Source organism: Bos javanicus, chromosome 4 (assembly GCF_032452875.1).
Source record: "Bos javanicus breed banteng chromosome 4, ARS-OSU_banteng_1.0, whole genome shotgun sequence".
Taxonomy (NCBI): Eukaryota; Metazoa; Chordata; class Mammalia; order Artiodactyla; family Bovidae; genus Bos; species Bos javanicus.
In genome coordinates, this window is record NC_083871.1 from 5,370,612 (window position 1) to 5,398,377 (window position 27,766).

Genomic DNA, 27,766 nt, shown 5'->3' on the forward strand with positions numbered 1-27,766 from the left:
ATTTGGCTGTGCCAAAAATCACCTCTGCTGCGGCTTTTAGGGACTGACTTCTGATCTTAATAGCCATCATATCCTGGTTTTGTTGCAACATTAGAGTTACTTGTAGCAAAAAATGAGGAAAGGAGTTTAAGCTCGCTGAAGGCAGGAGCCATTTATCATTATTATTATTACATTTTCATGACCCTATCCCTAGCACCTAGGCCAGTGCCCAGAACCCAGAGGAGGGACCTCACACGTGCCTGCTGAGTGCATGTGTATCGCATTCAGAACTACAGCTGCTGAAAGTCAATTTCTGGTTCATTGTGTTACTAGAAACAAACAATGTAAGCAGAGTCAGGTTACACACAAATATAGAAAAATAAAGTTATTGGTGCTGAATATCCCAATTGCCCAGCACTCTGAAGTTTTAGGCTAAGATTTTGAATATTGAATCCCTCACTGGAAAGGGGAAAGGAGACAGAATTTCAGAATAAGAAATGATGTCCCACACTTCGGTGGACAGCTTTGGGAAATTTGTTGCTGCCCCTCCTCTCCTTGATCTACGCGTGTAGGTCGGGGATTCAGGGGACCTGGCAGCCATGCCTGCAGCTGCCTTTCCAAATGCCTGCCAGACACCAATGCGACCACCCAGCCCAGCCTGTTCTGTGACAAGGTCTTTGTCCAGGAGGAGGGGGGTTGTTCCTGGGGCTGAGGTGGGTGGGAGCAGAGCTGCATTTGAATGTTTCTGATGAGTCACAGTGATGTGGATTGTTTGATTAAGCAGTGTCGGAATGAGGCTTTGCAACCTCCTGTGGAAGAGCACCCTTTCCAATGGAACTGTAAATGATGTTACCGTATGGTACCAGTCCTCTGAGGTCCTCAGAGCCCCTTCTTTTCTTGGCCTTTGTCACTGCTACCAAGGGAGCAGTAGTAGCCCCTTGCAGGTCCCCGAGGTGAGGAGAGTGTTCCTCCACTCTCGGGCGCTTTGCTGAGACCAGCATCCTCCACCATCAGGAGGATGCCATCCTTCACCCAAGCTGCCGTCTGAGGAGCAAGGTAGAAATAGTGTTGAGGGGTTTCCTTTACTCTTGAGAAACAGAGACTAGAAGTTAGGGTGCATGATTAGAGATTACAAGTTAGACTATATGTGTATCTATTTGGTGTCAGATAATTCTTGGAAATCATACTCTGGATGTTGCAAGTTCAGCAGGACCAATGAGTCTGGTGAGTTGAGAGAGGTTGAGTCTAGAGCCTTGTTCCAGAGCAGAATAAAGCTGTAGAGCCATTTCCAAGCTGAATGTGGATGGCCAAGGGTCAAGAAAGTCTGAAAGGCTGGCTGTGGTCATTCCCATAGAGGGGTGTGGTCTGTTCCAGACTGGGGCATAGCACACTGGTCCTTATTTGTTCTGCACACAGTCACCTTCTCAGATGTTTGACCTAAGGCTACTATTTAAAACTGTAGGGGATCCAACAAACAAAAGTTCAGGACCAGCTAGCTTCACTGGGAAATTCTATCGAACATTCAAAGAATTATACCACTCTTTCTCAAATTGTTCCAAAAAGCACAAAAAGGAAGGAACACTTCTAAACTCATTGTATGAGGCTAACATTACCCTGACTCCAAACTCAGAAAGGGACACCACAAGAAAAGAAAATTATAGACCAATATCCCTGATTAATGTAGATGTAAAAAATTCTCAATAAAGCATTAGCAAACCAAATACCACAATCCATTAAAATGACCATACACAATGATCATGTGGGATTATTCCAGGGATGCAAGGATGGTTCAGCATCAGCAGATCAATTAATCTGATGTACCACAGTAACAATCTGAAGGATAAAACTCATACAGTCATCTTAACAGAGGCAAAGAAAGGCATTTGACAAAATTCAGCATCCATTTATGATAAAAACTCTCAACATAGTTGGTATAGTGGGAATGTACCTCAGTATAAAAAAGGTCATCTGTGACATGCCCACAGATAACATCAAACTCAAGGCTAAAACTGAGAACTTTCTTCTAAGATCAGGAACAAGACAAGGATGCTCCCCTCACCACTTTTAATAAAAATATTATTGAAAGTCTTGGATCAATTTGGCAAGAAAAAGAAATATTGCTATTGCTAAGTCACTTCAGTCGTGTCCGACTCTGCGACCCCATAGACGGCAGCCCACCAGCCTCCTCCGTCCCTGGGATTCTCCAGGCAAGAACACTGGAGTGGGTTGCCATTTCCTTCTCTAATGCATGAAAGTGAAAAGTGAAAGTGAAGTCGCTCAGTTGTGTCTGACTCCTAGCGACCCCATGGACTGCAGCCTACCAGGCTCCGCCGTCCATGGGATTTTCCAGGCAAGAGTACTGGAGTGGGGTGCCATTGCCTTCTCCGAAAAAGAAATAAAAAGTACCCAAATATGAAAGGAAGAAGTAAAACTATCGCTATTTGCAAATGATGTGATACCAAATATAAAACACTGTAGAGACTCCATCAAAAAAAAAAAAAAAAACTGTTAGAACTAATAAATGAATTCAGTAAAATTGCAGGATTACAAACTCAATATATAGAAATCTGTTGCATTTCTATATACTAATAGCAAACTATCAGGAAGAGAAGCTAAGAAAACCCATTTACAATTGCATATTGAAGAATAAAATATATAGACATATATTTAAACCAAGGATGTGAAAAACCTGTACACTGAAAATTATCAGGCATTGCTGAGAGAAATGGAAGAAGACAAAATGAATGGAAAGATGTCCCATGCTCATGGATTGGAACAATTAATATTTATATCCTTATTATCCAAAGCAATTGACAGATTTATTGCAATCTTTATCAAAATTCCAATGGCATTTTTCATAGAAATGGATAAAGCAATCCTAAAATTTGTAAGTAGCCACAAAAGACCTTGAATAGTCAAAGCAATCCTGAGAAAGAAAAATAAAGCTGAAAACTCTGTGATTTTAAACTGTACTACAAAGCTATGGTAATCAAAATATTATAGCATTGGCATAAAAACAGACAGATCAATGGAATAGAACAGAGCCTAGAAATAAACCCACACATATATGGTCAATTAATTTATGACAAAGCCATAAAAAATATATAGAAAGGACAGTGCCTTCAATAAACGGTGTTGGGAAAACTAGATAGACAAGCAAAAGAATGAAACTGGATCACTATATTACACTGTAAATAAAAATGAACTAAAAATGGATTAAAGACTTGAATGTAAGACCTGAAACCATGAAACTCCTAGAAGAGAAATAGGTGGTAAGCTCCTTGACGTCAGTTTTGGTGATTATTTTTTGGATTTGACACCAAAAGTGTAGGTGAAAAAAGCAAAAATGAATAAGTGGGATTATCTCAAACTATGGGTTTCTCTGGTGGCTCAGCAGTAAAAAGTCTACCTGCAATTCAGGAGACACAGGAAACACAGCTTTGATCCCTGGGTCAGAAAGATCCCGTAGAGCAGGGCATGGCAACTCACTCCAGTAGTCTTGCTGAGAAAGGCCCATGGACAGAGTAGCGTGGTACCCTGCGGTCCACGGGGTCACAAAGAGTTGGACACAACTAAAGTCACAGAGCACACATGCACAAATCAAACTATAAAGCTTCTGTGAAACAAACGGAAACATCAACAAAATGAAAAGGAATCCAGCTGAATGAGAAAAATGTTGCAAATTATATATTCAATAATGGGTTAATATCTAAAATATATAAAGAACTCATACAACTAGATAGCAAAAAGACCCCTAACACTTCTATTAAAAATTAGGCACAGGATCTGAGTAGACATTTCTCCAAAGAAGACACAGAAATGGCCAACAGACGCAAGGAAAGATGCTCTACATCACTAATCCTCAGAGAAATGCAAACAGAACCACAGTGAGTATCATGTCCTACCTGATAGGATGGCTCTTTCCAAGAAAATAAAAGATAACAAGTGCTGGTGAGCATGTGGAGAAATGGGAGCCCTGTGCACTGTTGGTAGGAATGTAAATCGGTGCAGCCACTATGAAGAATAGTATGGAGGTTCTTCAAAAAATGAAAAGAGAAACTACCATATCACCCAGTAATTCCACTGCTGCTGCTGCTAAGTCGCTTCAGTCGTGTCCAACTCTGTGCGACCCCATAGACGGCAGCCCACCAGGCTCCCCCGTCCCTGGGATTCTCCAGGCAAGAACACTGGAGTGGGTTGCCATTTCCTTCTCTAATACGTGAAAGTGAAAAGTGAAAGTGAAGTCGCTCAGTTGTGTCTGACTCCTAGCGACCCCATGGACTGCAGCCTACCAGGCTCCGCCGTCCATGGGATTTTCCAGGCAAGAGTACTGGAGTGGGGTGCCATTGCCTTCTCCGAGTAATTCCACTTCTGGATATTTACCCAAAGAAAACAAAAATACTAACTTGAAAAGATATATATGCTTCCATGTGTATTGCTTATAATAGCCAAAATATGGAGATAACCTAAGTATCCATCGATGAATAAGTGGATATGATGTGGCACGTGTATTGAATGGAACATTATGCAGCCATAAAAAAGAATGAAATCTTGCCATTTGCAACAACACGGATGATGAACCTTGAGGGCGTTATGCTAAGTGACATGTCAGACAAAAAAGACAAACACCATATGATCTCCCTTGTATGTGGAATCTAAATAAATAAACATACAAATGAGCTCATAGATGCAGAAATTGGATTGTGATTCCCGGAGGCATGGGGGAGGGGAGGGGACAGAATAGGTGAAGGGAGTCAAAAAGTATAAACTAACAGCTATAAAAGGTATAAAATAAATCTGTCCTGGAGACATCATGTACCAGCCTGGTAACTGTAGTTAATAAGGCTGTATTGTGTATTTTAAAGTTGCTAGGAGGGAAGCTCTTAAAAGTTCGTATCACAAGAAAAACATTCTGTAACTGAGTGTGGCAACAGATGCTAACTAGACTTAATATGATCATCTCACTATGTCTACACATAGTAGATCAGTTAAAAAGTAAATAAAATCGTAGTGCATTTCCCCCTCAGTCTGCCCGAATTCAGGGCTTCTACTGCAGAGTGTCCATGGCACACAAACTCTTTTGACAACTGCCACCAAATGGTAAGGGTAGGCTGTGGAGCTATAACAATAAATTCCCTAGATTTGGAGACTTAGATCAGAAGTTCTTGATTCTGACCATAGCCCTTCCAGGACTGGAACTGTCCAGGGATGGAAGCACTAACCTTTCAAGGTTAGTGCTTGGTTAGAAGAATCCAGATGACCACCCTCATCTTTCTTTCCATCCATTAAAAGGAATGATTGTGAACAGAGGTTTCTACTGGCCAGTCTGCAGGTTGCTTGGACATCACATCCACTCATATTTCATCAGTGAGAATGTAATGACAGAGTCTCAGATAGCAGCAGAGAGCCGGGGAAGTTGGTCTTGATGGGTGACTGTGTGACGGCACTCGAAATCAAAGAAGGGAGGCTGATGTTTGCTGGAAGCTGGTGGTCCCCAGTGTCACCTCTGAAGTGGGACCAAGAGTCTGGCCTTCCTCCTGTCACTGCCTCGTTGTCTGCTTCTTTTCTTGATGGGAGGAAGGGAATGGCTCTCAGCAAACAATCTGAGTTAAAATTAACGCACTGTTTGCAGCCATTTAATTAATTTCCTTTGTAAGAGAATATAAGCGTCTATTGGGTTTCCCAGGTGGCGCTAATGGTAAAAAAAAAAAAAAAAAAATTCACCTGGCAATGCAGGAGACATAAGAGATGCAGGTTCGATCCCTGGGTCAGGAAGAGCCCATGGAGAAGGAAATGGCAACCCATTCCAGTATTCTTACCTAGGAACTCCCATGGACAGAGGAGTCTGGCAGGCTGCAATCCATAGGGTCGCAAAGAGTTGGACACGACTGAAGCAACTTAGCTTGCATCCACATATAAGCTTCTGTGTGAGACTTCAGGCAACTGAGCATGCTGTAAACCAAAAACAGAAGCAACAGGATAACCTCAGCAATTTCAATTTAGTGACATTTTGTGTCCATTTTTAATTAATAGTATTTCAGTAATGAAATTACTAAAGTTAATTATATTTCAGTAATATGATGTAAGTATTAATACATGATGCTGGGAGGGATTCGGGGCAGGAGGAGAAGGGGACGACAGAGGATGAGATGGCTGGATGGCATCACCGACTTGATGGACATGAGTTTGGGTGAACTCCGAGAGTTGGTGATGGACAGGGAGGCCTGGCGTGCTGTGATTCATGGGGTTGCAAAGAGTCGGACATGACTGAGCGACTGAACTGAACTGAACTGAACTGAATTAATACATGAATTTTTGATTAAATTTCTGATTTGAATTAGTAAGTGGGAATATTACTGAATATTAATTAAAATTCATTCAGTAATGAAATATTACAATGTAAGTTCGTGTGGAGGGATTATATTTACATTTGCTTTAGCATAATGATGTGGACAATCCTTTTTTGTTATTATTTGAAAATGATTTGCTACATATCTTGTAACTATATATTTAATTATCAGTCATAATATTTGGCAGCAGTAAAGCAAATTTAACAGTGTAATATTATCAAGGAACAGAGTGGCTGCATTTGAAACTCTAATTCGTGTTCATTTAGCATCAGTCATGTGCAAGTAAAAGGCACTCTCCATATACGCTATGGGTTGCTCACCAGAGAGTGAAGAACTTAGTCCCCATGAGAGCCAGGACCCAGCCAAGAGGACAGAACTGGGCCCGGGGTCAACTCCACCGACGCTGGAGTTTAACTTTACAAAACAAAGTAATGGTAGCTCCCTGGCAGGCGGGTAGTGGTCCTCAGCTAGTTGTGCGCCTGAGGGTCTTGGTTCCTGAAAACAGGCCTGTGGTCTGGTTTGGCCCATCACTGAGGATCCCTGAGCCGGGCTGAGTTAGAGGATGCCTGTGCTGGAGCAGCCGGAGCATCTGCATCTCAGACCCAAGAAACAGAAATGCCACAGAGACCCTTACAGGCCAGCCAGCAAGGGCAAGAGGAGGTGCCGTTTCCAGGCACACTTGTACTGCTGATTGATTTGTGTGCGAGATTGCTTTTGATTTTGCAGTGATGTCTGCCTTTACCAGCTCTTCCTTAGCAACAGAAAGTGTAGATAAAAACACCCTGTGAAAACACTCATGGCAATGGATTCCCCTAAAAGAAGGGCCTGCTGCTGCTAAGTCACTTCAGTCGTGTCCAACTCTGTGCGACCCCATAGACGGCAGCCCACCAGGCTCTCTCGTCCCTGGGATTCTCCAGGCAAGAACACTGGAGTGGGTTGCCATTTCCTTCTCCAATTTATGAAAGTAAAAAGTGACAGTGAAGTCGCTCAGTCGTGTCCGACTCTTTGCGACCCCATGGACTGCAGCCTACCAGGCTCCTCCGTCCATGGGATTTTCCAGGCAAGAGTACTGGAGTGGGGTGCCATTGCCTTCTCCAAAGAAGGGGCTACCTGGGCCCTGAGAAAATATTAATTGCTTGTTTATTCCAAGTTACTTGTCTATAAACATGCAGACAGCCCCACAAACATGAACGTTGAGGTGACTGGTGTGCAGGCTTTCCCGGGCCCTGGGGGTGGGGAGAAGAGTGAGGCATGGCCCCGGCTCAGGGATGGGCACTGAATGTCACTGTCATGAAAGGGGTGGGATTTGGTGCTTAACAGCAAGCTACACATACAAGGATTTTTCCTGCAAGGCCAAGTGATTGTTCTTTATTTGACTTACAATTAACAAGATAACCTTGTTCTTCGCTTCCTATTTGGCGCTAGTGGTGAAGCGCCTACCTGCCAGTGCAGGAGAGGTAAGAGATGCAGTTTCGGTCCCTGGGTAGGGAAGATCCCCTGGAGGAGGGCACAGCAACCCTTGCCGGGAGAATCCCATGGATGGAGACCCTGGTGGGCTACTGTCCGTGGGGTCACAGATAGTTGGACACGACTAAAGTGGCTTAGCACTCAGGCACCTGTTCTTCACTTCTCACCTTAAATCAGGATTAAACAAGGACCCCTTGTCTGCTTGGGGTCCTTGTCACTCATGTCTGGGTGAAAGGTTGCCATTCCAACCCTAAGACCCTGTAAAGTTGTAGTGGAAAAAATAGAGCAGTTTCTCCAAAAAGTCAGAAGGAGACATGTAACCCTTTGAATTGTGGCATTTGCGTCTCTGTCCAGCCTTGAGCAGCCACAGGTGGCTCTCGTCTGGATGGTGATGACACCAACCAGAACTGTCTTCTGAAGGTGGCTGGGTGGTTCTCTCCCTCACATCATCATCTGGGCAGAAAGGCTGCTGAGGGTGTCTGCTTCCTCTCGGAGGATGGACGTCTCTCCTGTCCTCTGTCATTTCTCCAGGAAATGTAAACATTATGCTGAAGACAATCAAAACATAAAAAGAAGAATGTTGCCATTTATAAAGAATTATAATGATCTGTGTCAACTCTGGGTATCAGGGGTATTTCCTGGAATTCCATCTCCAGGCTTCTGGGGTTGGTCACCGATGCAAGGAGACTTGCAGTGTGTGTGTGTTCTGTTTCTGGTTGACCAGAAGGCTGGTTTATCCAGCTGATGCATTACTGGGCATATGGGCTACCTGACTGATGCCCAAGCCAACGTGTGACCCTTCTCCTGCATCTCAGCAGAGCTGGGCTCCCACTCTGTTCTTCCAAGCCTGTGCCTTCTGTGAAAGCAATAAGTACAGTGTTTCATGTGTGGTTGTGTTTGTGAGTGTGTGTTTCTGCAGCTATGCACAGCATGCATGAACATGCACAGAAGTACCTCCCTAGAGACTGACAACTGCAAGCATCTTAAATAGAAAGAAATGTGACAAGGCCTAAAGATTATGATGGCTTTTGTATCTGTGTCCCCGACATTCTGGGGGAAATAGTGAAATAAATTTGTCAGTGACTCAGATCTGTGAACTAGCAAGTTCACCAAACACCATAGAAACAAGAAAAACGTGTTGATTCACTCATTTCATAAAATGGACCAGCCAGTTTAAAAATTGCTCATGAAGCAGGAGAGAAAATGTAGCCCTATTGTGGACAGGGGTTACATGTGGAGTGAGGTTCATATACAAACACAGGACTCCTGATGGAAGTGCCGTCTGGGGAGGAGCCGGCGACCTGGACTCAGCTGCCCGTGACCCTGAAGAGCAGACGGTGCAGGGAGCTGCCTGGGACTGATGTTTGAGGGGAGGATAGTCCCCACCATGGTGTTCAGAACCCAGGCATGTGCGACCTTGCTGACAGCGACCTCATCATTAGAGAGGCGACAGGCCCTGGCCGCTCACCCTGACTCACAGAGGGTGGGGGAGGACCCCGGCCCTCAGGCTCAGGCGCAGCATGTGGCTGTGGGGGCAGGTGGTGCCGGCTCGGTAAAGCAGGCTACAGCCTGCACTGCTCTGATAGTGGGCCTGGCACAAGGGGAGTGAGGCTTGTCTCAGAGACTTGGAAAAGAGCCCAGAAATAGGGGCTGAGGAGTCTGCATTAAAGTCAGAAATGAGGGCTTGAGTGTTTTCATGAGAAGAGATTTTTATTATATATATATTATTATATTATATGTCCTATAATATATTATGTGTGTGCATGCTAAGTCACTTCAGTCATGTCCAACTCTTTGTGACCCCATGGACTGTAGCCCACCAGGCTTCTCTGTCCATGGGATTCTCCAGGCAAGAATACTAGAGTGGGTTGCCATGCCCTCCTCCAGAGAATCTTCCTAACCCAGGGATCAAACCCATGTCTCTTATATCTCCTATATTGGCAGGCAGGTTCTTTATATATTATATATGTTATATTCTATTATTTATGTATTATATATTATATGTAATGTTATATATTATTTAACTATATATTATTTGTATATCATATAATATAGTACATTGATATAATAAGTATAATTATTATGTATAGTAATATATAATATATAGTGAAAAGTGAAAGTGTTAGTCACTCAGTCATATCCAACTCTTTGCGACCCTATGGACTATAGCCTGACAGGCTCCTCTGTCCCTGGGATTCTCCAGGCAAGAATGCTGGAGTGGGTTGCCATTCCCTTCTCTAGGAGATCTTCCTGACCCAGGGATCGAACCTGGGTCTCCTGCATTGCAGACAGATTCTTTACTGTCTTGAGCCACCAGGGGATTCCCAAGGTGATAGTATATTTAAATTATATATATATTATGTCTGTGTGTGCGTATGTGTACATGTTTCCTCACACATGCACACACACCCAGATGCCCTGAAAAGCGGGTGGGTGCTGTTGGGTAGAGGCCACTGCAGTGCCGGGTCCCTGAGGACAGGGCCTGTGGGCAGCCAGCCCAGAGCCACCTCTGCTGGTTCTCTCACTCACTCACCCATAGGCCTCCGCAGGCTGTTCCTGGGGGCTTACTTGGGGAGCAGAGCCCAGGCAGCTGTGGGTCAGAACCAGAGAGCCTGGTTCGAGGTGGGCAGAGCTCCTGGGGAGGATGCTGTGCAGAGCAGGGGCATTGGGCGGGGGGGCCTGAGAGGAGAGGCTGGGCAGAGCCTCCCGGGTGTCGGCATCATCTCTGTCTCAGAAGCCACTGTGTCTGGGAGAGAAGACAGTGGGGCAGTGGCAGTGGGGCTCCTGTGGGCAGGTCAGGCGGGTACCCCACCTTGGGAAGAGCACCCACACTTCTGCTTCAGGCTGGTGGAGTAGCCCCTTAGAATCCGGTTGGTAAAACAGATGCTGACAGGTGCCCACTGGGAGTCTGAGTTCTGAGAGAAGAAAAGGGGAAAGCAGTAACTCTCTTCCTTTCCTCTGGGGCCCCCATTGCTCCAGCTGTGCCCTGTCCACCTGCCCCACGTGACCTGAGAGGGTAGTGAGAGGCAGCCAAGCCTGCCAGCCTGTAAACCCCAAAGTAAGATGGTCCCAGGGACTGCCTCAGGCTGCTGTCCAGAGAGACAGACTTCCCTCCCCTTCTGAGTACCTCCTGCTGTCAGGCCTGCATGGACATCCCTGGCCTGGACGATGGCCTGCTTGGCTGGTTTACTAGACAGATACCCCTGCTAGCTCCCCATATGGCACCCAGAAAGAGAACTGCCCTGCATGTCTCCTGGAATGACAAACAGCAGCAGGTAGATCCGCTTCCCAGTTTCCAGATGGGTTGTAGCGACCGTATTCTGTAACTGTTGTAGTATCTGCTTTTCCTCCTGGCTTGCTCACCTTGTGGTGAAAGGATTGGACAGAACCCGCCAAATCTCCTTTGACGTTTCCTCTCTGTTCCCTGCCTGGGATGAGGAAACCGGCATCTGATCCGAAGTCCCCTCTTCTAACCCTCTGGGCTGTTGCCACCTCCTGCAGCTCCCCTGCAGTCACCTTTCTCCTTCTCTTTTTTATTTCCAACGGGAATTAATGTCTTCAAGGGAGAGTGCAGAGTGGGTATGGGTCAGGAGAACTGCAGAATCTTGTCCCTAAAGGTCAGGTGCGCAGACAAGGGCAGGGTGCCCAGGCTGCAAGAGAAGGTCACAGGTGGCCTGATGGAACCTGTAGAGCTTTACAGGTGGACATCACAGGCAGCCTGACGGAACCTGCAGAGCTTTACAGGTGGACGTTACAGGTGATCCTGTAACGTGTGTGGCCTGAGGCCCTGTCTCCACGGCTGGCACCCACTGGATCAGCTGTGTCTTCTGCAGGCAGTGGAGCCCCAGAGAGGGATCAGGGGTGGGTCACTGGTGCTTTGTTAATTAATAGTAAAGCTCCGGAATTTATGATTAATCTCCTTAAATCAGATGGAAGCTATTCGAGGTTCCCCTGGAAATGGCATTCGCTTCCTGAGATGCTTTTCCGAGGGTAAGTCTGAGGGGCAGAAATCATGTATAGTTGTTCCCAGTGGAGGTTTGTCACGCGTGGGAACCCCCACCATCCTTGGACTGGAGACCAGGAAAAATGTCCCGGGCTTATGCTCTAAGGCTCTGTCCTGAGAGAAAAGGAAAAACGAGCCACCTCTGCCCTGGGCAGTGTGCTCTGATGGTTCTGGGGAGGACTGTCCAGCAGTGGCTCCTAATCTTGCCTTCCAAAGCAGACGCCTAAGGGCCAGCGAGCCTGTGAAAGGATGCCCGGGGTCATGATGAGCTACAAAAATGCAAACCCAAACCAGAGTGAGGCACCGCTTCACGTCAAGAAGATGGCTATAATTTTTTATAAAAGGAAAATAACAGATAGCGAGTGTTGGCAAGGATGTGGAGGAATTGGAACCCCCTTTTACTGATAGTTGAAAAGATTATAAAACAGTGTAGCTGCTGGGGAGCATGAAGTATAGACACAGCACGTCTGCTCCGAGGGACCCACCAGAGTCGAGGACAGAGCTTCAAGCCAACACTGGGACACAGCTGTTCACAGTGGCTCAAGTCCCCAAAGTCAAAAACAAGCCTTATGTCTGTCCCCAGGTGAATGGGTTGAACAGAATATGGACTCTCTGTGCGAAGGAGGATTATCCAGCCATGATGAGAAAGGATGCTCTGACCCAGGCTGAGACCAAAGGAAGCTTGAAATCTTCACGCAGAGTGAAAGAAGTCAGACCTGGAAACCACGTGTTGTTTGACTCCATTCATGTGAAGCAGCCAGGGAAATCCACTGAGAGTCAGAAAGCAACCAGGTGGTCGCCACGGGCTGGGGAGATGGATGGGCAGTGGCTACTGAATGGACCAGGGTGTCCTTTTAGAGGGATGAACAGTTCTAGAATTGGATGGTGGTGTCTGGGCACCATCTGGAATGTTCTTCATGCTTCTGAACTGCACATTTTAAAGTGGTTAAAATGATAACTCTTATGTTATACATATTTTGACGCTTAAAAAAAAATCAAATACCTACTCCCATCCCAGAGTGTATGCTGAAATTGATCTGGGGTGTGGCTGGCATCTCCCATCTTCAAAAGCTCCAGGGGTTGGGGTCCCAGTGTGCAGCCAAGTTTCAGAACCTGTTTCCCACCAGCCTGTATGGTTTCACACTGTCTGAATGTGATTCTGGAGGATCCGCTCTCTCTGCTTCAGTTTCTTGTGAAAGGGGGTTATATGATTACCAATCTGGCGGAACGGTCCCGTGATCAGATGGGTTGGTGTGTGGGAGCTGAATGACCCCACTCATCCCTGCTGTTTCTGCTCCAGTCTGGGGTGGGGTCCCTTCCTTCCCCCACAGCCCTGATTCTCCCCACTCTCAGCCAGCGTCTGCTCAGACTCACTTCTGGAAGAGAGACCACCCTTCTCTGTTTGCCCAGGAAAGTCTGCAAAATGCTGTTGCTGTGTTCTTTCTAACTGGACTTTTTCCTTGGACCCTTGCATAAGGGTCCCATCTTCAGTGGTGAATTTTGGGGTCAATCTTCTACAGAGTGAAGCCTGTGGTTAGCAAAGGATGAGGGATGTCTTTGCAAGTGAGAGGGGGGCGTTTGGACAGTGCCCTGAAGAACTGGTCTCCTCAGCCAACAGACGACTGAATCATACCTACACTTCCTGCTTCTTTAAAAAACGAAAACCCTACTAGTTTACTTGAAGATAAATTTGCTAGAAAAGACATTTTATCAAGTTGACTTCCTCCATCTAACGACTCAGTTATCTGCAGTTACAGAGCAGCCTTCCTGATTTGATAGGAGTGTTAGAAATCGTCTGGTTGCTTACAGGGAGAATCTTTCTCATTTTATTGAATAGTTTTGTTTCTATATGGAGAAGAGGCGTCTTTTTCCGTCAGCCCTGAGACCCAGCCAATACCAAGCAGCTGCCAGATCCAGCCTGCGGTATTCAAGAAACACACATGAGACACTTGACATGCGAGGCTTGGTGTCCTTTAGAGAAATCCATGGATCTCAATACCTTTATTCATTTATCTCCACTGTGACCATGTAGGCAATCTTACTCCTGGTGAGTTTTAGTAAACAGAACTCTCAGGTGAGCATTCAAAGTCTGCTTCCTTGTAAATTGTAGGAAACTTCACACATTTGAAAGGGAAACCTTTATTATTAAGGTTTTATGGTTCATATGAATTAGAATCATCACTCCTACCTGCCAAAATTGTGCTTGGGTTTGCATCCATTGAAATCTCACATAGACCCACAGCAAGCCATTACACACGCGCGCACACACACACACACCCTGTTGTGCGGGTCCGGGTATTTCCCTCAGGTCTCTGCCCGCCTCGTCCCCATGAGCCTAGCACTGAGTTACGCTCAGCTCTCTCCACTCAGCATCACACCACCTCACCCAGGGTTCCTCCTCCACACCCGCTGTGGAGCCTCCACACTGACCTGGGGTCCCAGCGTGCCCACCACCTTCCTGCGGCCAGGCACCTCTGACTTATACCGAGGCTGGTTTCCTTTTCATTCACAAGCTTTTCACAACTTTCTGGCTCTCTAAAATGGTCTTGGTGAAAGTGGTCAATTATGAGTAATCAGCATATTCCAAGCATCCCCCGTGTTTGCTAAAAAGTTTTCAGGCTCAGAGTTCCAGAGTATTCAGTGTCTTCCCTGAGTTTAGTTGGAAGGCAGACACTACCAGCTGAATGTTTTGGGCATGTTGTAAGGAAAAATCCAACCAACAGAAGAAAGATCTCTGAAATTGTTCTGAAGCTTGAAACTGTCAGAGAGCTTCCATGACACAGTATTTTGTTGGCCAAATAGCTTATACAACTTATCTTCTAAAGCAATGCCATTTTTCAGGCATTCCCAGGAAGAACATGGCCCTAGAGAATGGCTATTTCCCACTCACATCACACGGTAGAAACTAGATTCCTAAGTTCTGTGTCTCTGCCCATCACGAGGATTCATTCTCACGAAGCTGATGGGTTTCAGCCTCTTTGTTTGCCCTTTGCTCTGAACTGATGCCAGATTTCCAGGGCACAGGAAGACAGGGTACCCCCTGGCAGAGGGATTCAGCCAAGGGTGTGTCCTTCAGGAAGGCTGTGCTCTGAGGATAAGGAAGAACAAGCAGAGCATCCAGGGCAGCGCTGGCAGCCATGGGTGGGGAGCAGTGTTCCCTGCCTTCACATCAGAGCAGCTCTGATAGACCCGGGCTGCCCTGAGAGTGTGGGCAGGAGAGTGAGGTCCGCCACCTATCAGGCTCTGTCATGTGGCCCTGCCTTATATCCCTGCCAAAACCTGTATCCGAAGAAAGGATGATGTGGTAACAGGTCTGACTAACTTCTCTCCCACTGAATTTTTTGATAAAGAGAGAACGAAACAAGGAAGAGAGAAAGGAAAAAGAGAAGAGCAAAGCTATTGAAATCCTTTCAGAAGGGGACAGCATGGTGAACGGAGAGGAGGGATGCAGGATGCTTGGAACTGACCAGTTGAATCCCATTCCCCAGGAGCTCAGGCATCCTGAGGAGTTCAATTCATTTCCTTGGGCCTCAGCTTTTCTCCCCATTAAAACTCTAAAACCATGCCATCCTAAGAATATCTGGTCTAATTTAGAAGCATGTGATGCTGATAAAATCGTTGATGGCTATTTCAGATTGTACTTACTATAACCAAAATATTTTCCTCAATATTTAGGCCAAAACCTCTGTCTGAATGCCTCACCAACCATGTCAAAAGGTCTCCTTTATCATATGCTTGATTCTCGCAAGGTAGTCTTTTTTTTTTTGCCAGAATGAACAATTTTGAGAAATGGGAACAAATAACTCTTCATCCTTACTTCTTTATGAAACCATTTTTTAAAGTTTTTATTGAATTTGTGGCAATATTGCTTCTGTTTTATGTTTTGACTTTTTGGCTGCAAGGCATGTGAGATCTAAGCTCCTCCGGCAGGGATTGAACCCACACCCCCAGCATTGGAAAGTGAAGTCTTAACCACTGGACCACCAGGGAGGTCCCAGAAACAATTTAGACAGAAATGTTTCAAGTCCAGCATTGCCCCATTTATCTCAGAAGCATATTCTAGTCAGAGTTCACAGCGCCCTTCCTGTTTCTCGGGACAGAGGCCCCCTTCAGCTGTGACATGGATGCCTGTAGAGTTGCCTGAGGCGGGTGACGTCAGCAACTGCGGCAGAGGATACAGTGGGGCCCACACAGATAGGGTGATGCTCACCTTGGGCACTCTCAGTGTCCTGCCCAGTGGATTATGAGTAAATGAGTAAAGAGGAGAACCTGCTCTTTGCAGTCCCTGTGAACCCAAGAATCATTCCAGGGAGACCCAGCACTCCCAGAGCCTTCCCCAGCACTATAGGGAGCTGTCACGGCAGTGCTGGCCCCGTGGAGACCACTCTGCCTGCACGGATGGTCCCGATAGGTTAGGGGCAGAACTAATTCTTAAGGCCAAACCTACAGTCACCCACCTGCCCCTAGGAGCTCAAAGCTTCTCAGGATGGCTGCTTGGAAAACCCTCAGGGTTTGTGCCTCTCCCCAGAGAGAAGCCAAGGGAGTTTGTGTCAGTGAAACAAATGTCGCTGGTGTGTCAGCAGAACAAAGGGTGTTGCAGTCATCACGTCGTCACATTACAGCCACCCAGATGTAAGGGAACTCGGGATGGAAACAGGATCCCCACCATTAAACCAGCAGACACTGCAGCCACCCACAAGGCAGACCCTGAGAAGACTCAGGATGAGAAAACTCCACAGGAAGCTGGCTCCAGGTAGCTGAGGTAGATGTCCAAGGGATGATTTCAGTGAGCCAGACTCTTGCATCTTCCCATATAAAGAGAAGCGTGATGTCCAGTTCTCCTTAATTAACGGGACTCTTTTGATGTTTCGAGTTGCAAAAATCCCTATATATTCTGGCTCCTCAACCTTAGCTCTTCTGAGCAGTCCGTCAGAGCTCTCAGAAGCGCTGTGTCCCAGGCTTAAGTCCTCAGTTTTGTCTACTGAATAAAACATAATTCTCAACTTTTCAGCTATGCAGTTTTTTTCAGTTGAGCCATCCTGAGAACCCATGAGCTCCCAGGGGCGGGGGGTGGGGAAGGGGTGACTGTAGGTTTGGCCTTAAGAATTAGCTCTGCCCCTAACCTACTGAGACCATCACTGCAGGAACAGTGGTCTCCACGGTTGTTGTTCTGGCTGCAATGACAACAGAAGGAGATCAGGATTCACTAGAATTTAGAGTACATTTCAAACAAAAACAAATATATGTATTTAACTCAAAATTAGATATCTATGGCAAAATCAACAGATCCCAAAGCTGTTTCCCAATCCTCAACCTCCAGCTGTGCGTGTGAGATGGGATCAAATTCTCATCTTAATTTTTTTTAGTATTTGTTCATGTATGTGGTTCCACCAAGTCTTAGTTGAGGCGTGTGGGATCTTCGATCTTCAGTGAAGGCACATAGGGTCTTCAGTTGCAGCTTGTGTAATTTTAGCTGTGGCATGCAGACTCTTAGTTTCAGCATGCAGGATCTAGCTCCCTGACCAAGGCCCCCTGACCTGGAAGCTGGGAATCTGAGCCACTGGACCACCAGTGAAGTCCCATCTTATCATTTTATACTGAAGGTAATAAATCCGTAGGCTGTCACTGGTGGTGTGAATTCATGGCATTAGTACTGTTTCCCATCTGACTAGCCCTCCAGTGACCGCAAAGGAGGTGTACACCCCACAGTCTGAAGTCCCACGAGTTCTGGGTCCTAAAGGTTGGTGTAAGGCAAATGCAGAGAAAAAGAAAGCAAGCTGGGCAGTCAGGCAAGAAAAGGGGAATTTATTAGAGGGAAAAGAGAGGGTGACTGGCCCTTAAGGAGAACCAGTGTCCTCCATTTCTTACGGGGTCTTTCTTATGCCCCACCAATGAAAAATTCTCTGAAGGGATGGTTAAATTTTAGCCTGTAGTTGAGTCCTGTGGTCACGGAGCCAGAGGTCTGGACCTCCTGGTGGAGATTGTAGCTGGTGGTCTCGTAGCTTTGAGAAGGTAGGGCCAGTGAGAAAACAGAATGTCATTTGGGCAGTTTGGTCAGTCTCGAGGATCACTGATTTTATTCTCTGTTTTCGAGGTCAACATAATGAGCCATCTTAACAATGAGACCTCTTATGGGCCCTGTCAGTAGGGTTTTCTTTATTCCCGTTTTCATTATCCATTGCTCTTTCTTAATGATTTATTGAGCTTCCATCACAGGAGAAAAAAACTAAGAAAATCTGATGTGACTATGAAAGCCAGAACTTGTGAATTTTTCTGCCAACCTTTGTAGGAAGGTATGACTCACTCCCCTATGAGAAACGGATTTGATTTTTTTTTTTTTTTAATGATATTGAACAGTTTGGACAAGAGCAGGAAATGAGATCCCTCCTGCAGGCAAGCCGTGGTCTGTTCCCCGTGAAACTTGGCCACTGCGCAGCAGGAGAAAACCCAACTGGAACAGGAGGCATGGACCAGGCTGTCTAGACCCCAGGCTACATGGGCCACAGTGCGGTTTACCATCTTATTTTACACTGATATGAATTAGCCTCCCAAACGACATCCAGTACTTAGCAATGTTTCTATCCAAATTATTCTGTGGATTTTTTTTTTCTTTATTGTGTGCGCAAATTCCAGGAGTGGGGAAAGAAGGAAACGAGTTAAACCACAAATATCCTCTGGGCAGCCAAGATGTTTTGGCCGCCCCTGGATTGAAAATTGAGAAGCGTTGCTGTGTTTCAGCGATGAGAGGGCTCGGTGGACCGAGAACTAGGGGACACCGACACTGAGGGTGTGAAGCGTGGGCTGGGTTTGGGAGAGAGCTGTGTGTGCTCTGTAGAACAGAGTTGGCTAAAAGACCTGTGGTGTCAGAACTCAGCTCTGTTCCAGAGACGTGGACACTGTGAAGCCCGTCAGTGACAGGTGTCAGGACTGGAGACAGCCAGGATCGGTGGCCCTGGGCTCCAACTCTCTGCTGTCAAGGCCATCTCTCTGTGGCCCTGATGAGATCATTCTTACCAAAAATACTTATCAAAGGAGGGAAACCACATATATGGGACACATCTAACGTGACAGAAACACGCTGGGTGCTGACAGCAACTTTGAAGTGAGTGGAAGGTCCTTCGTTTTAAAGATGGAGCTGTTCCTGCTTGTGTGTGCAGGGTGGGCGCTGAGGCGGCCCCCCACTTCAGGAAAGAGTTGACAGACTCAGAAGTCCCGGTGCTCTAAGGGCAGCAGGGTTACAGAGGAAGAGCCTGAAATAGATATAAAATAGATGCGCTGTGAAGTGCTTTTAACAGAGTGTCTGCACAGAGCCGGGAACATGCTTGGGGCACTGAAGGGACCAAAGTGAGTTCAAAGAGGCGCTGAGGCTTCTGCCAGGCAGGCATAGTTGTGGTGAGGACTGACGCAAGAAGGACTGGCAGTGCCAGTGTAGACAGGGAAGAGGGAAGAAAAGCAATTAGGGTCAGGAATGTGAGGCGCCCTGTCACAAAGTCCATGTTTAAGGGATGCCAATGGGTCTGGGCATGCTCCAGAGATGCAGGCAGTGGATAGGGTTCTCTGCTGTGCTTCACAGGCCTTAACAAACCTCTACAGCATGAGTTTGTATCCTCTCGAATGGGGTGGGGAGCATTCGAGTCAGCCAGCCCCCCTCCAGTGGGGGCATGCGAGCGAGCCAGCCCTTCAGTGTAATGCATGCCCAGCTCCAGACTTGAGTCAGCCTAGCCCTTGCTCTGGTTTGCTTCATTTACCATCCAGACCCAGCATTGTTGAGTGCACTTAAGTTCTTTTGTCTTTTTCTGTGTTCACAGTTGCAATGGAGGTACGTATAAGGTAGATGGAAGTATTTAAGAGTTCATTTTGCATTGGCTCATTTGCTTAGTAGGAGATTTCCCTGGTGGCTCAGCGGTAAGGAATCTGCCTGCAGTACAGAAGATGTGGGCTCAATCCCTGGGTCAAGAAGATCCCCTGGAGAAGGAAATGGCAACACACTCCAGTATTCTTGCCTGGGAAATCCCATGGAGGAACCTGGCAGTCTACAGTCAATGGGGTCACTAAAAAGTCAGACGTGACTTAGCGACTGCTTAGTACACATCTGACGTCTGCAAAACTCGAGGATTTGGGAGAAACAACTGACATTTTTTCTTTACATTTTTATGTGGGAGCCTGGGTTTAGTTTTCTGGGTGTAGGGCTCTTTCCTGTGGGTCCCTGACCTGCTATGGGGATTCTGCTTTTGATGATCAGTATGTTTGATAGCGTCTTGCAGGAAAGCATGAATTGGCATAAGAAGCAGGGATTCCACTTTCCTTTGATGTTAATATTTAAGTACAAGAAAATCTGAGTCTCAAAAATCTTCTCAGGAAACTGAATACTGATGTAATTGGCAGAACAGAATAGGCTGAGGGCACGTCTTACAGGGCTGCTATTGAGTGGTGAGTTTTCTTTCTATATTTATTTCAAATGTGGTGAGCTGATGGCTCACCCACAAGTTCCTGATGTGAAATGTAAGGGCAGATTTGCCCACCCACTCACTCCTGCTTGTGTGGACTCAAGGGCCCACCAGTTACCACGAGCTGCTGGGAGCCTGGGACTCGGCTATGACTGCAAAAAGGGAATGGCCACTGTCCTCATGGGGCTCACACCGTAACGGGGGAGAAAAAAAACCATACAAATGCATAATGACCGTAACAGCACATACTGGATGCTCACTTTGTGCCTTGAACTCTCTTAAGCCTCTTTCACCTATTGTAACCCATTTCGTTCTCACCATTTCTCTGGGATGGAGGTACTATTATTGACCTCAGTTTTGCAGGAGATAAACTGAGGCAGAGAGAAGTTACGAAACCTCTCCAAGGTCACCCAGCTTATCAGTGGCAAAGTCACGAGTCCCGGCAGTGTGTCCCCTCATCTGCAGCCTGACCACTCCACTGGCCCTCAGTGTGCACCGTGTGGAGTGGAGACCCTGGTTCTGGGTCCCCCGCATCTGTGTACTGACCATTCCACACACTGGCCCTCAGTGTGCACCGCGTGGAGTGGAGACACTGGTTCTGGGTCCCCCGCATCTGTGTACTGACCATTCCACACACTGGCCCTCAGTGTGCACCGCGTGGAGTGGAGACACTGGTTCTGGGTCCCCCGCATCTGTGTACTGACCACTCCACACACTGGCCCTCAGTGTGCACCGCGTGGAGTGGAGACACTGGTTCTGGGTCCCCTTCATCTGCAGCCTGACCACTCCACGCCCTCAGTGTGGACCGCGTGGAGTGGAAACGCTGGTTCTGGCGAGGGTCAGGGCAGGACAGAGGGCACAGAAGGGTAAGGGATGGGCATCCATTTCGGTTTTAATTTGGAATTAGACTGCTAGTTATCTAAATGCTCTTCCCTGCACTAACACTTGCATTATTCCACTAAATAGAACCTAGGAGGAAGAACTGAAAAAAAATACATATATATGCCTTTAGTCTGCTCCCTGGATATAGACATTGTTCCTTGGGAGCAATTAACTAGGGTGTTAGGTTGAATTTGTTTTCAGTTAATTAGGGATCTGTCATGAAGTACTGCATTTGATGGTTACATGAAATATCCAGGGCAGGCTGTTTATACTGCCCTGTCAATTATTTGAAACTTCCCCAAATTAGGAGAAACCTAAGCCCCTTCCAGGCAGGGGCTGAGATGCTGCTCCAGACGGCCAAGATGCGCTGCTTCTGCGTTCCAGGAGAAACACACCTGTTGATCTGTTCCTTCCCCTTCTCGGCATCTAAGTACTCGGTCTGATGGCAGGTCACAAATTTAAGGAGGCAAATTCATCACTGTAGGTGGGTCGAGAGTTTTCCATGATTCTCGCTGGTAAGAATTCCTCATACAGATTTAAACAGTCTTGCTGTTTCCTTCATGATTAGCAAAATAAACCTCATACCAGGAACCTGTCCTGTAATGGGGTCTGTGGTCACTTTCCCTGGAGAGTGAAAATAGAAGGGTTTTGCTTTCAAACAAAGGTTTTGTGATTCAAACATTGTTTGTCTGTAAAAACGATGATGGAGAAGCTCTGGTGGGCGTTGGGTGTTCAGTTTTCATCTCTGAGCAGTCAAGCATCCAGAAGCATCTCAGAGTAATGCAGGTTTTCTATTTGTCTCTTCCTCCGACAGGGTTGCTTGACGACCCCGAACTCCCCGTGTGTGAATCCACGTTCTGTTATCCTGGGTCCATCCCTCTCTCTTGGCAACATCTCAGGGGTGTCGGTCAAGTCGGACCTGAAGAAGCGCCGGGCACCCCCTCCTCCAACCCTGCCCCGCACAGGGCCACCTGTGCAAGACAAGACATCAGAAAAGGTAGGGAGAGGGCATCACGTGGACCAGCTAAATGAACCTGTGAGTTCTCTGGAAGGTCCCTGTGTGCAGTGTCATCCTTCAAGCTTGTGGCTCTAGCAACAAGATGGCTCAGGGTGAAAATGTAAGCTTTATTTAGAAGTCTAGGTGAGGTGCTACATTGCTTCAATTAGGGAAGATCAGAAACTATTTTTGTGCCTTCAGTTCTTAAAGGCTTAGACTTGTTGATTAACATTTATCATTAGCTTTGAAATTTAGAGCATGATTGCTTAATGAGAAAATTGCAAGCTCTGTAAGAAATCTGAAGTGTGTTTAAGATAGGAATGACACATAATATCAGTGTAATATAGGTGCCCAAATAATCTACATTCACAGCAAAGCTGAGAAGGTGTTTGCATTAGAAATTGGTTTCTACATGACATAACATCTATTTAGGGAGGCCTTGTATCTGTGGAGCCTTCAGAGCAGAGTGACTTTGCACATGACTCTCTCGTGGTGACCGGCAGAGCCTGCATCCTCATAGCTGGCATCTTCCTCTGGGCTTCTTCCTTCATCTGCCTGATGATGTGCCTTGAAACACTATTTGAAATATCAGACCCTCCCTTTCCAGGGGCCAGGACATTATTTGACAAGTTTCCTGGCTTAAAGTGTGACATGGAAAAAGATTATTTGGATGGGGTTTGGGAAGAATGACACCCTGCTGTGGTCAAGATGGACAGTGTGCTCTGGGCTCTTCCAGAGTTGAGCTCCCTGGGCAGCAGCAGGTCTGCTCCACACAGACTCTGAGATACAGGCTGGTCGGCAGTGTAAAGAGAAGGGCAAGTGATTCCTCATTGAACTGAGATGGTTCCTGGCATTGCCCCATGAATGGGGACATTTACATGGAGCCCCTTTAAGCCCAGCTCTCCTCCAGCAGGAGCTGACTCTCTTCACACTTTCCTCCTACTCAGTGGTGTCACTTGGCTGACCCATGCCTGTTCATCTCATCCTTGGCATCACACCCTGTGAGTCTTGAGGTCCAGGTTCTTTGAGGCTTATTTATAAACTGACTTTACTTAAAATGAATTAGAAACCAGGTCTATACCTTCCAGAGGGAAAGCGTGACCCCTGTATCGTGGTTAGCAGTCATGTAAGTGGCTCTGTGGCAGTGTCGTGACTTCTCACTTCCTTTCCTTCCTGGCCTGGTTACCTGTCTATCTGTGTATCCATCTGTCTACTCATCGGTCACCTCCCTCAGTCCCTCCAGGGGTGTTCTTTATCCTTGATCTCAGAGACATCCGGTGCCCATCTACTGGCTTTTCCAGCCACAGCCCTTGAAATTTGTCTGAAAAGCCTGTAACGCAGTGCATTTTAGATGAAGTGTTTTGATTTGTGATCAAACTGGGATCCACTGGAGGAGGGAATGGCAAACCATCCCAGTATATTTGCTGTGAGAACTTCATGAGTTGTATAAAAGGCCCAAAAGATGAGTCCCCCAGGTGTCCAGTATGCTACTGGGGAAGATTGGAGGAGAATTACCAATAGCCCCAGAATGAATGGCTGGGCCAAAGCGGATACTATGCTCAGTTATGGATATGTCTGGTGATGAAAGTAAAATCTGACGCTGCAAAGAACGTATTGCATAGGAACCTGGAATGGTAGGTCCACGAATTAAGGAAAATTGGATGTGGTCAAGCAGCAGATGGTAAGAATAATCATTGACATTCTAGGAATCAGTGAACTAAAATGAACGGGAATGGGCAAATTTAATTCATATGACTATTTTATCTACTATTGTGGGCAAGAATCCCATAGAAGAAATAGAGTAGCCCTTATAATCAGCAAAAGAGTCTGAAATACAGTACTTGGATGCAACGTCAAAAATGCCAGAATGATCTCGGTTCGTTTCCAAGGCAAGCCATTCAACATCACAGTAATCCAAGTCTATGCCCCTCGGATGGTGAAGAAGCTGAAGTTTATCAGTTCTATGAAGACCTAGAAGACCTCCTAGAACTAACACCTAAAACAGATGTTCCATTCATCATCAGGGATTGGAATCCAAAAGGAGGAAGTCAAGATGTACCTGGAGTAACAGGCAAGTAACAGAACAAAATGAAGCAGGGCAAAGGTTAACTGAATTCTGCCAAGAGAATGCTCTAGTGATAGCAAATACCCCTTTTCAACAACACAGGAGACGACTTTACACATGGACATCACCAAATGGTCAATACCAAGATCAAATTGATTATATTCTTTGTACCTGAAGATGGAAAAGCTGTATCAAGTCAGCAAAAACAAGATCCGGAGCCTACCCGGAGCACAGACCATCAGTTTCTCATAGCAAAATCCAGGCTTAAACTAAAGAAAACCGGGAAAAACAATAGGCCAGCCAGGTGTGACTTAAATCCCGTATGAATCCGCAGTAGCGGTAATGAATACGTTCAAGGGACGAGATCCAGTTAACAGTGTGCCTAAAGAACTATGGACAAAGGTCTGTAATATTGTACAGAAGGTGGCGAGCAAAACCATCCTGAAGAAAAAGAAAAGCAACAGTCAAAGTGGCTATCTGAGGAGGCTTTACAAGTAGCAGAAGAACGAAGACAAGTGGAAAGCAAGGAGAGAGGGAGAAGCATCTCCAGTTAAATGCAGAGTTGCAAAGGTCGCTAGGAGAGACAGGAAGGCCTTCTTTGACGAGCAGTGCTTAATAATAGAAGGAAACAGCAAACAGGGAAAGACTGGAGATCTCTTGAGGAGCATTGCGAACATCATGGAAGCGTTCTGCCCAAAGATGGGCACAATAAAGGATAAAAATGGTAGAGACCCAGTAGACACTGAAGAGATCAAGAAGAGATGGAAAGAATACATGGAAGAACTGTACAAAAAAGATCTTAATGAACCGGATTACTACAATAGTATAGTTAGTCCCCCAGAGCCAGACATTCTGGAGTGCTAAGTGGGCCTTAAGAAGCACTGCTGTTAATAAATCTAGTGGATGTGATGAAATTCTGAATTTAAGAATTCAGATTCTTAAAGGATGATGCCATCAAGGTTTTGCATTCATTATGTCAGTCAATCTGGAAGACCCAGCCGTAGCCACAGGACTGGAAAAGGTCAATCCTCATCCCAATACCCAAGAAGGGTAGTACCAAAGAATGTGCTACCTATCAGACAATTGCATTCATCTCCCATGCTAGTAGGGCTTCCCGTGCTAGTAAGGCCATGCTTAAAATCTCGCATGCTAGGCTTCAGCATTCTGTGAACCAGGAATTTCCAGGTCTCCAAGCTGGGTTTAGAGAAGGAAGAAGAGCTAGAGATCAAATTGAAAACATCTGCTGGATTATAGAGGAAGCAATTCCAGAAAAAAAACAGCAATGCCAACAAAGGCCCATCTAGTCCAGGCTGTGGTTTTTCCAGTGGTCATGTGTGGATGTGAGAGCTGGGCCGTAAAGGAAGCTGAGCGCTGGAGAATTGATGCTTTTGGACTGTGGTGCTGGAGAAGACTCTTGAGAGTCCCTTGGACTGCAAGGAGATCAAACCTGTCCACCCAAAAGGAAATCAATCCTGAACATTCATTGGAAGGACTTACGCTGAAGCTGAAGCTCCAATACTTTGGCCACCTAATGCAAAAAACTGACTTAGAAAAGACCCTGATGCTGGGAAAGATGGAGAGCAGAAGGAAAAGAGGGTGTTAGAGGATGAGATGGCTGGATGGAAACCCTTAGGTTTTCATATTTTTAAACACTTTTTTCTTATCAATAAGTTCAGTTTTACAGTAGGACCTTATTGTTTATCTGTCCTATATATACTAGCTTATATTTGCTAATCCCAACTCCCAATCCTTCCCTTCCCCAGCCCCTCCGCCCTGGGAACCACACATCTGTTCTCCATGTCTGTGAATCCGATTCTGCTTCGTAGCTGTGTTCATGTGTGCTATATTTTAGATTCTACATAAAAGTGATGTCCTGTGGTGTTCTTTCTCTGTCTGACTTCCTTCTCTCAGTATGACACTCTCTAGGCCCATCATGTTGCTGCAGACGGCACTATCTCACTCTTTATGGCTGATAGTGTTCCACTGTGTGTGTGTACCGCATCATCTCTATCCATTCATCATTGTGGACATTTAGGTTGTTTCCATGCCTTGGCTATTGTAAACAGTGCTCCAAAACTTTGGGGTGCGTGTATTTTTTAATATAGTTTTCTCTGGATCTGCACCCCAGATGGGGGTGGCTAGATAATATGCAAACTCTACGTTTAGTTTCTTAAGGAACCTCCATGCCGTTCTCCATAGTGTCTGCACCAACTTAAATTCCTGCCAACAGTGTAAGAGGGCTCCCTTTTCTCCACACCCTTTCCAGTATTTATTGTTGGTAGACTTTTTGATGGTGGCTCTTCTGACGGGTGTGAGGTGATGCCTCATTGCGGTTTGGATTTGCATTTCTCTACTAATTAGCAATGTTTAGCATCTTTTCATGTACATCTCATCTTTGGAGAAATGTCTATTTAGGTCTTCTGCCCATTTTTCAATTGGGTTATTTGTCTTTTTTGTTACTGAATTGTAGGAGCTGTTTGTATATTTTGGAAATTAACCCCTTGCTGGTTGCATCATTTGCAAATATTTTCTCCCAGTCCATAGATTGTTTTTTCATTTTGTTTATGGTTTCCTTAGCTATGCGGCCTCAACATTTTTTTAAAAATTTGTTCCATCCAGAGAAGGTGTTATGTTTTTCAGATTTTAATGTACTTATACAGAGTGGATAAAGTCGACCTGAGTGGGAAAATGTGTATGAAATAGAGAATCAGGAATTCTGAATGAAAAATAAATAGTACTTGTATACCCTACAGGATGAATAGAGCTCCCTCTGAGGCAATAAAAGCTTTTTTTTTTTTTTTTTTAACTGAAATCTGTTTTATTTGGCCCAGAATGAGTGGAGAAATTGGCTCACAGCAGCCATCTCCTTTTTTAAGTATGTGAGTGGCATATGGATTCAATTTAAGCATTTGCTATGAACAGGCTTCTTTTTTTTTTTTTTTTCTTTTTAAATGAAAAGATTTTCTTATTTACTAATTTCTGGGAAAGGAACCCAAAAATGTATTGTCATCTTTGGGGAAGAACGTCAATTCCTTCTTCCTGAACTTCCTTCCATATAAAGATAAGATGTTTATTTGGAAAGCCTTATTTATGTGCAACTGCTACTAACATGAATATCCTGAATCAGGAGGAAAGGATTATTTTCAAGGACATGACTAGTTTATAGGAAAATGGGAACCCTTAGGTTTTCATATTTTTAAACACTTTTTTCTTGTCAAGTAGTAAAAGACACTTACTCCTTGGAAGAACAGTTATGACCAACCTAGACAGCATATTCAAAAGCAGAGACATTACTTTGCCAACAAAGGTCCGTCTAGTCAAGGCTATGGTTTTTCCTGTGGTCATGTATGGATGTGAGAGTTGGACTGTGAAGAAAGCTGAGCACCAAAGAATTGATGCTTTTGAACTGTGGTGTTGGAGAAGACTCTTGAGAGTCCCTTGGACTGCAAGGAGATCCAACCAGTCCATTGTGAAGGAGATCAGCCCTGGGATGTCTTTGGAAGGAATGATGCTAAAGCTGAAACTCTAGTACTTTGGCCACCTCATGCGAAGAGTTGACTCATTGGAAAAGACTCT

At 45.7% G+C, this 27,766-nt stretch overlaps 1 protein-coding gene across 4 annotated transcripts in view; it reads left to right on the forward strand.

Annotated features, from left to right (window-relative positions):
• The window catches only part of COBL (cordon-bleu WH2 repeat protein), a 304,124-nt gene that overhangs the window by 141,562 nt on the left and 134,796 nt on the right, over positions 1 to 27,766 (forward strand). For all 4 annotated transcript variants that reach the window (XM_061413311.1, XM_061413309.1, XM_061413308.1 and 1 more), the window contains one exon: positions 21,943 to 22,125. In XM_061413311.1, coding sequence (XP_061269295.1) covers positions 21,943 to 22,125 — 183 coding nt within the window. The remainder of the gene's footprint in view (positions 1 to 21,942; positions 22,126 to 27,766) is intronic.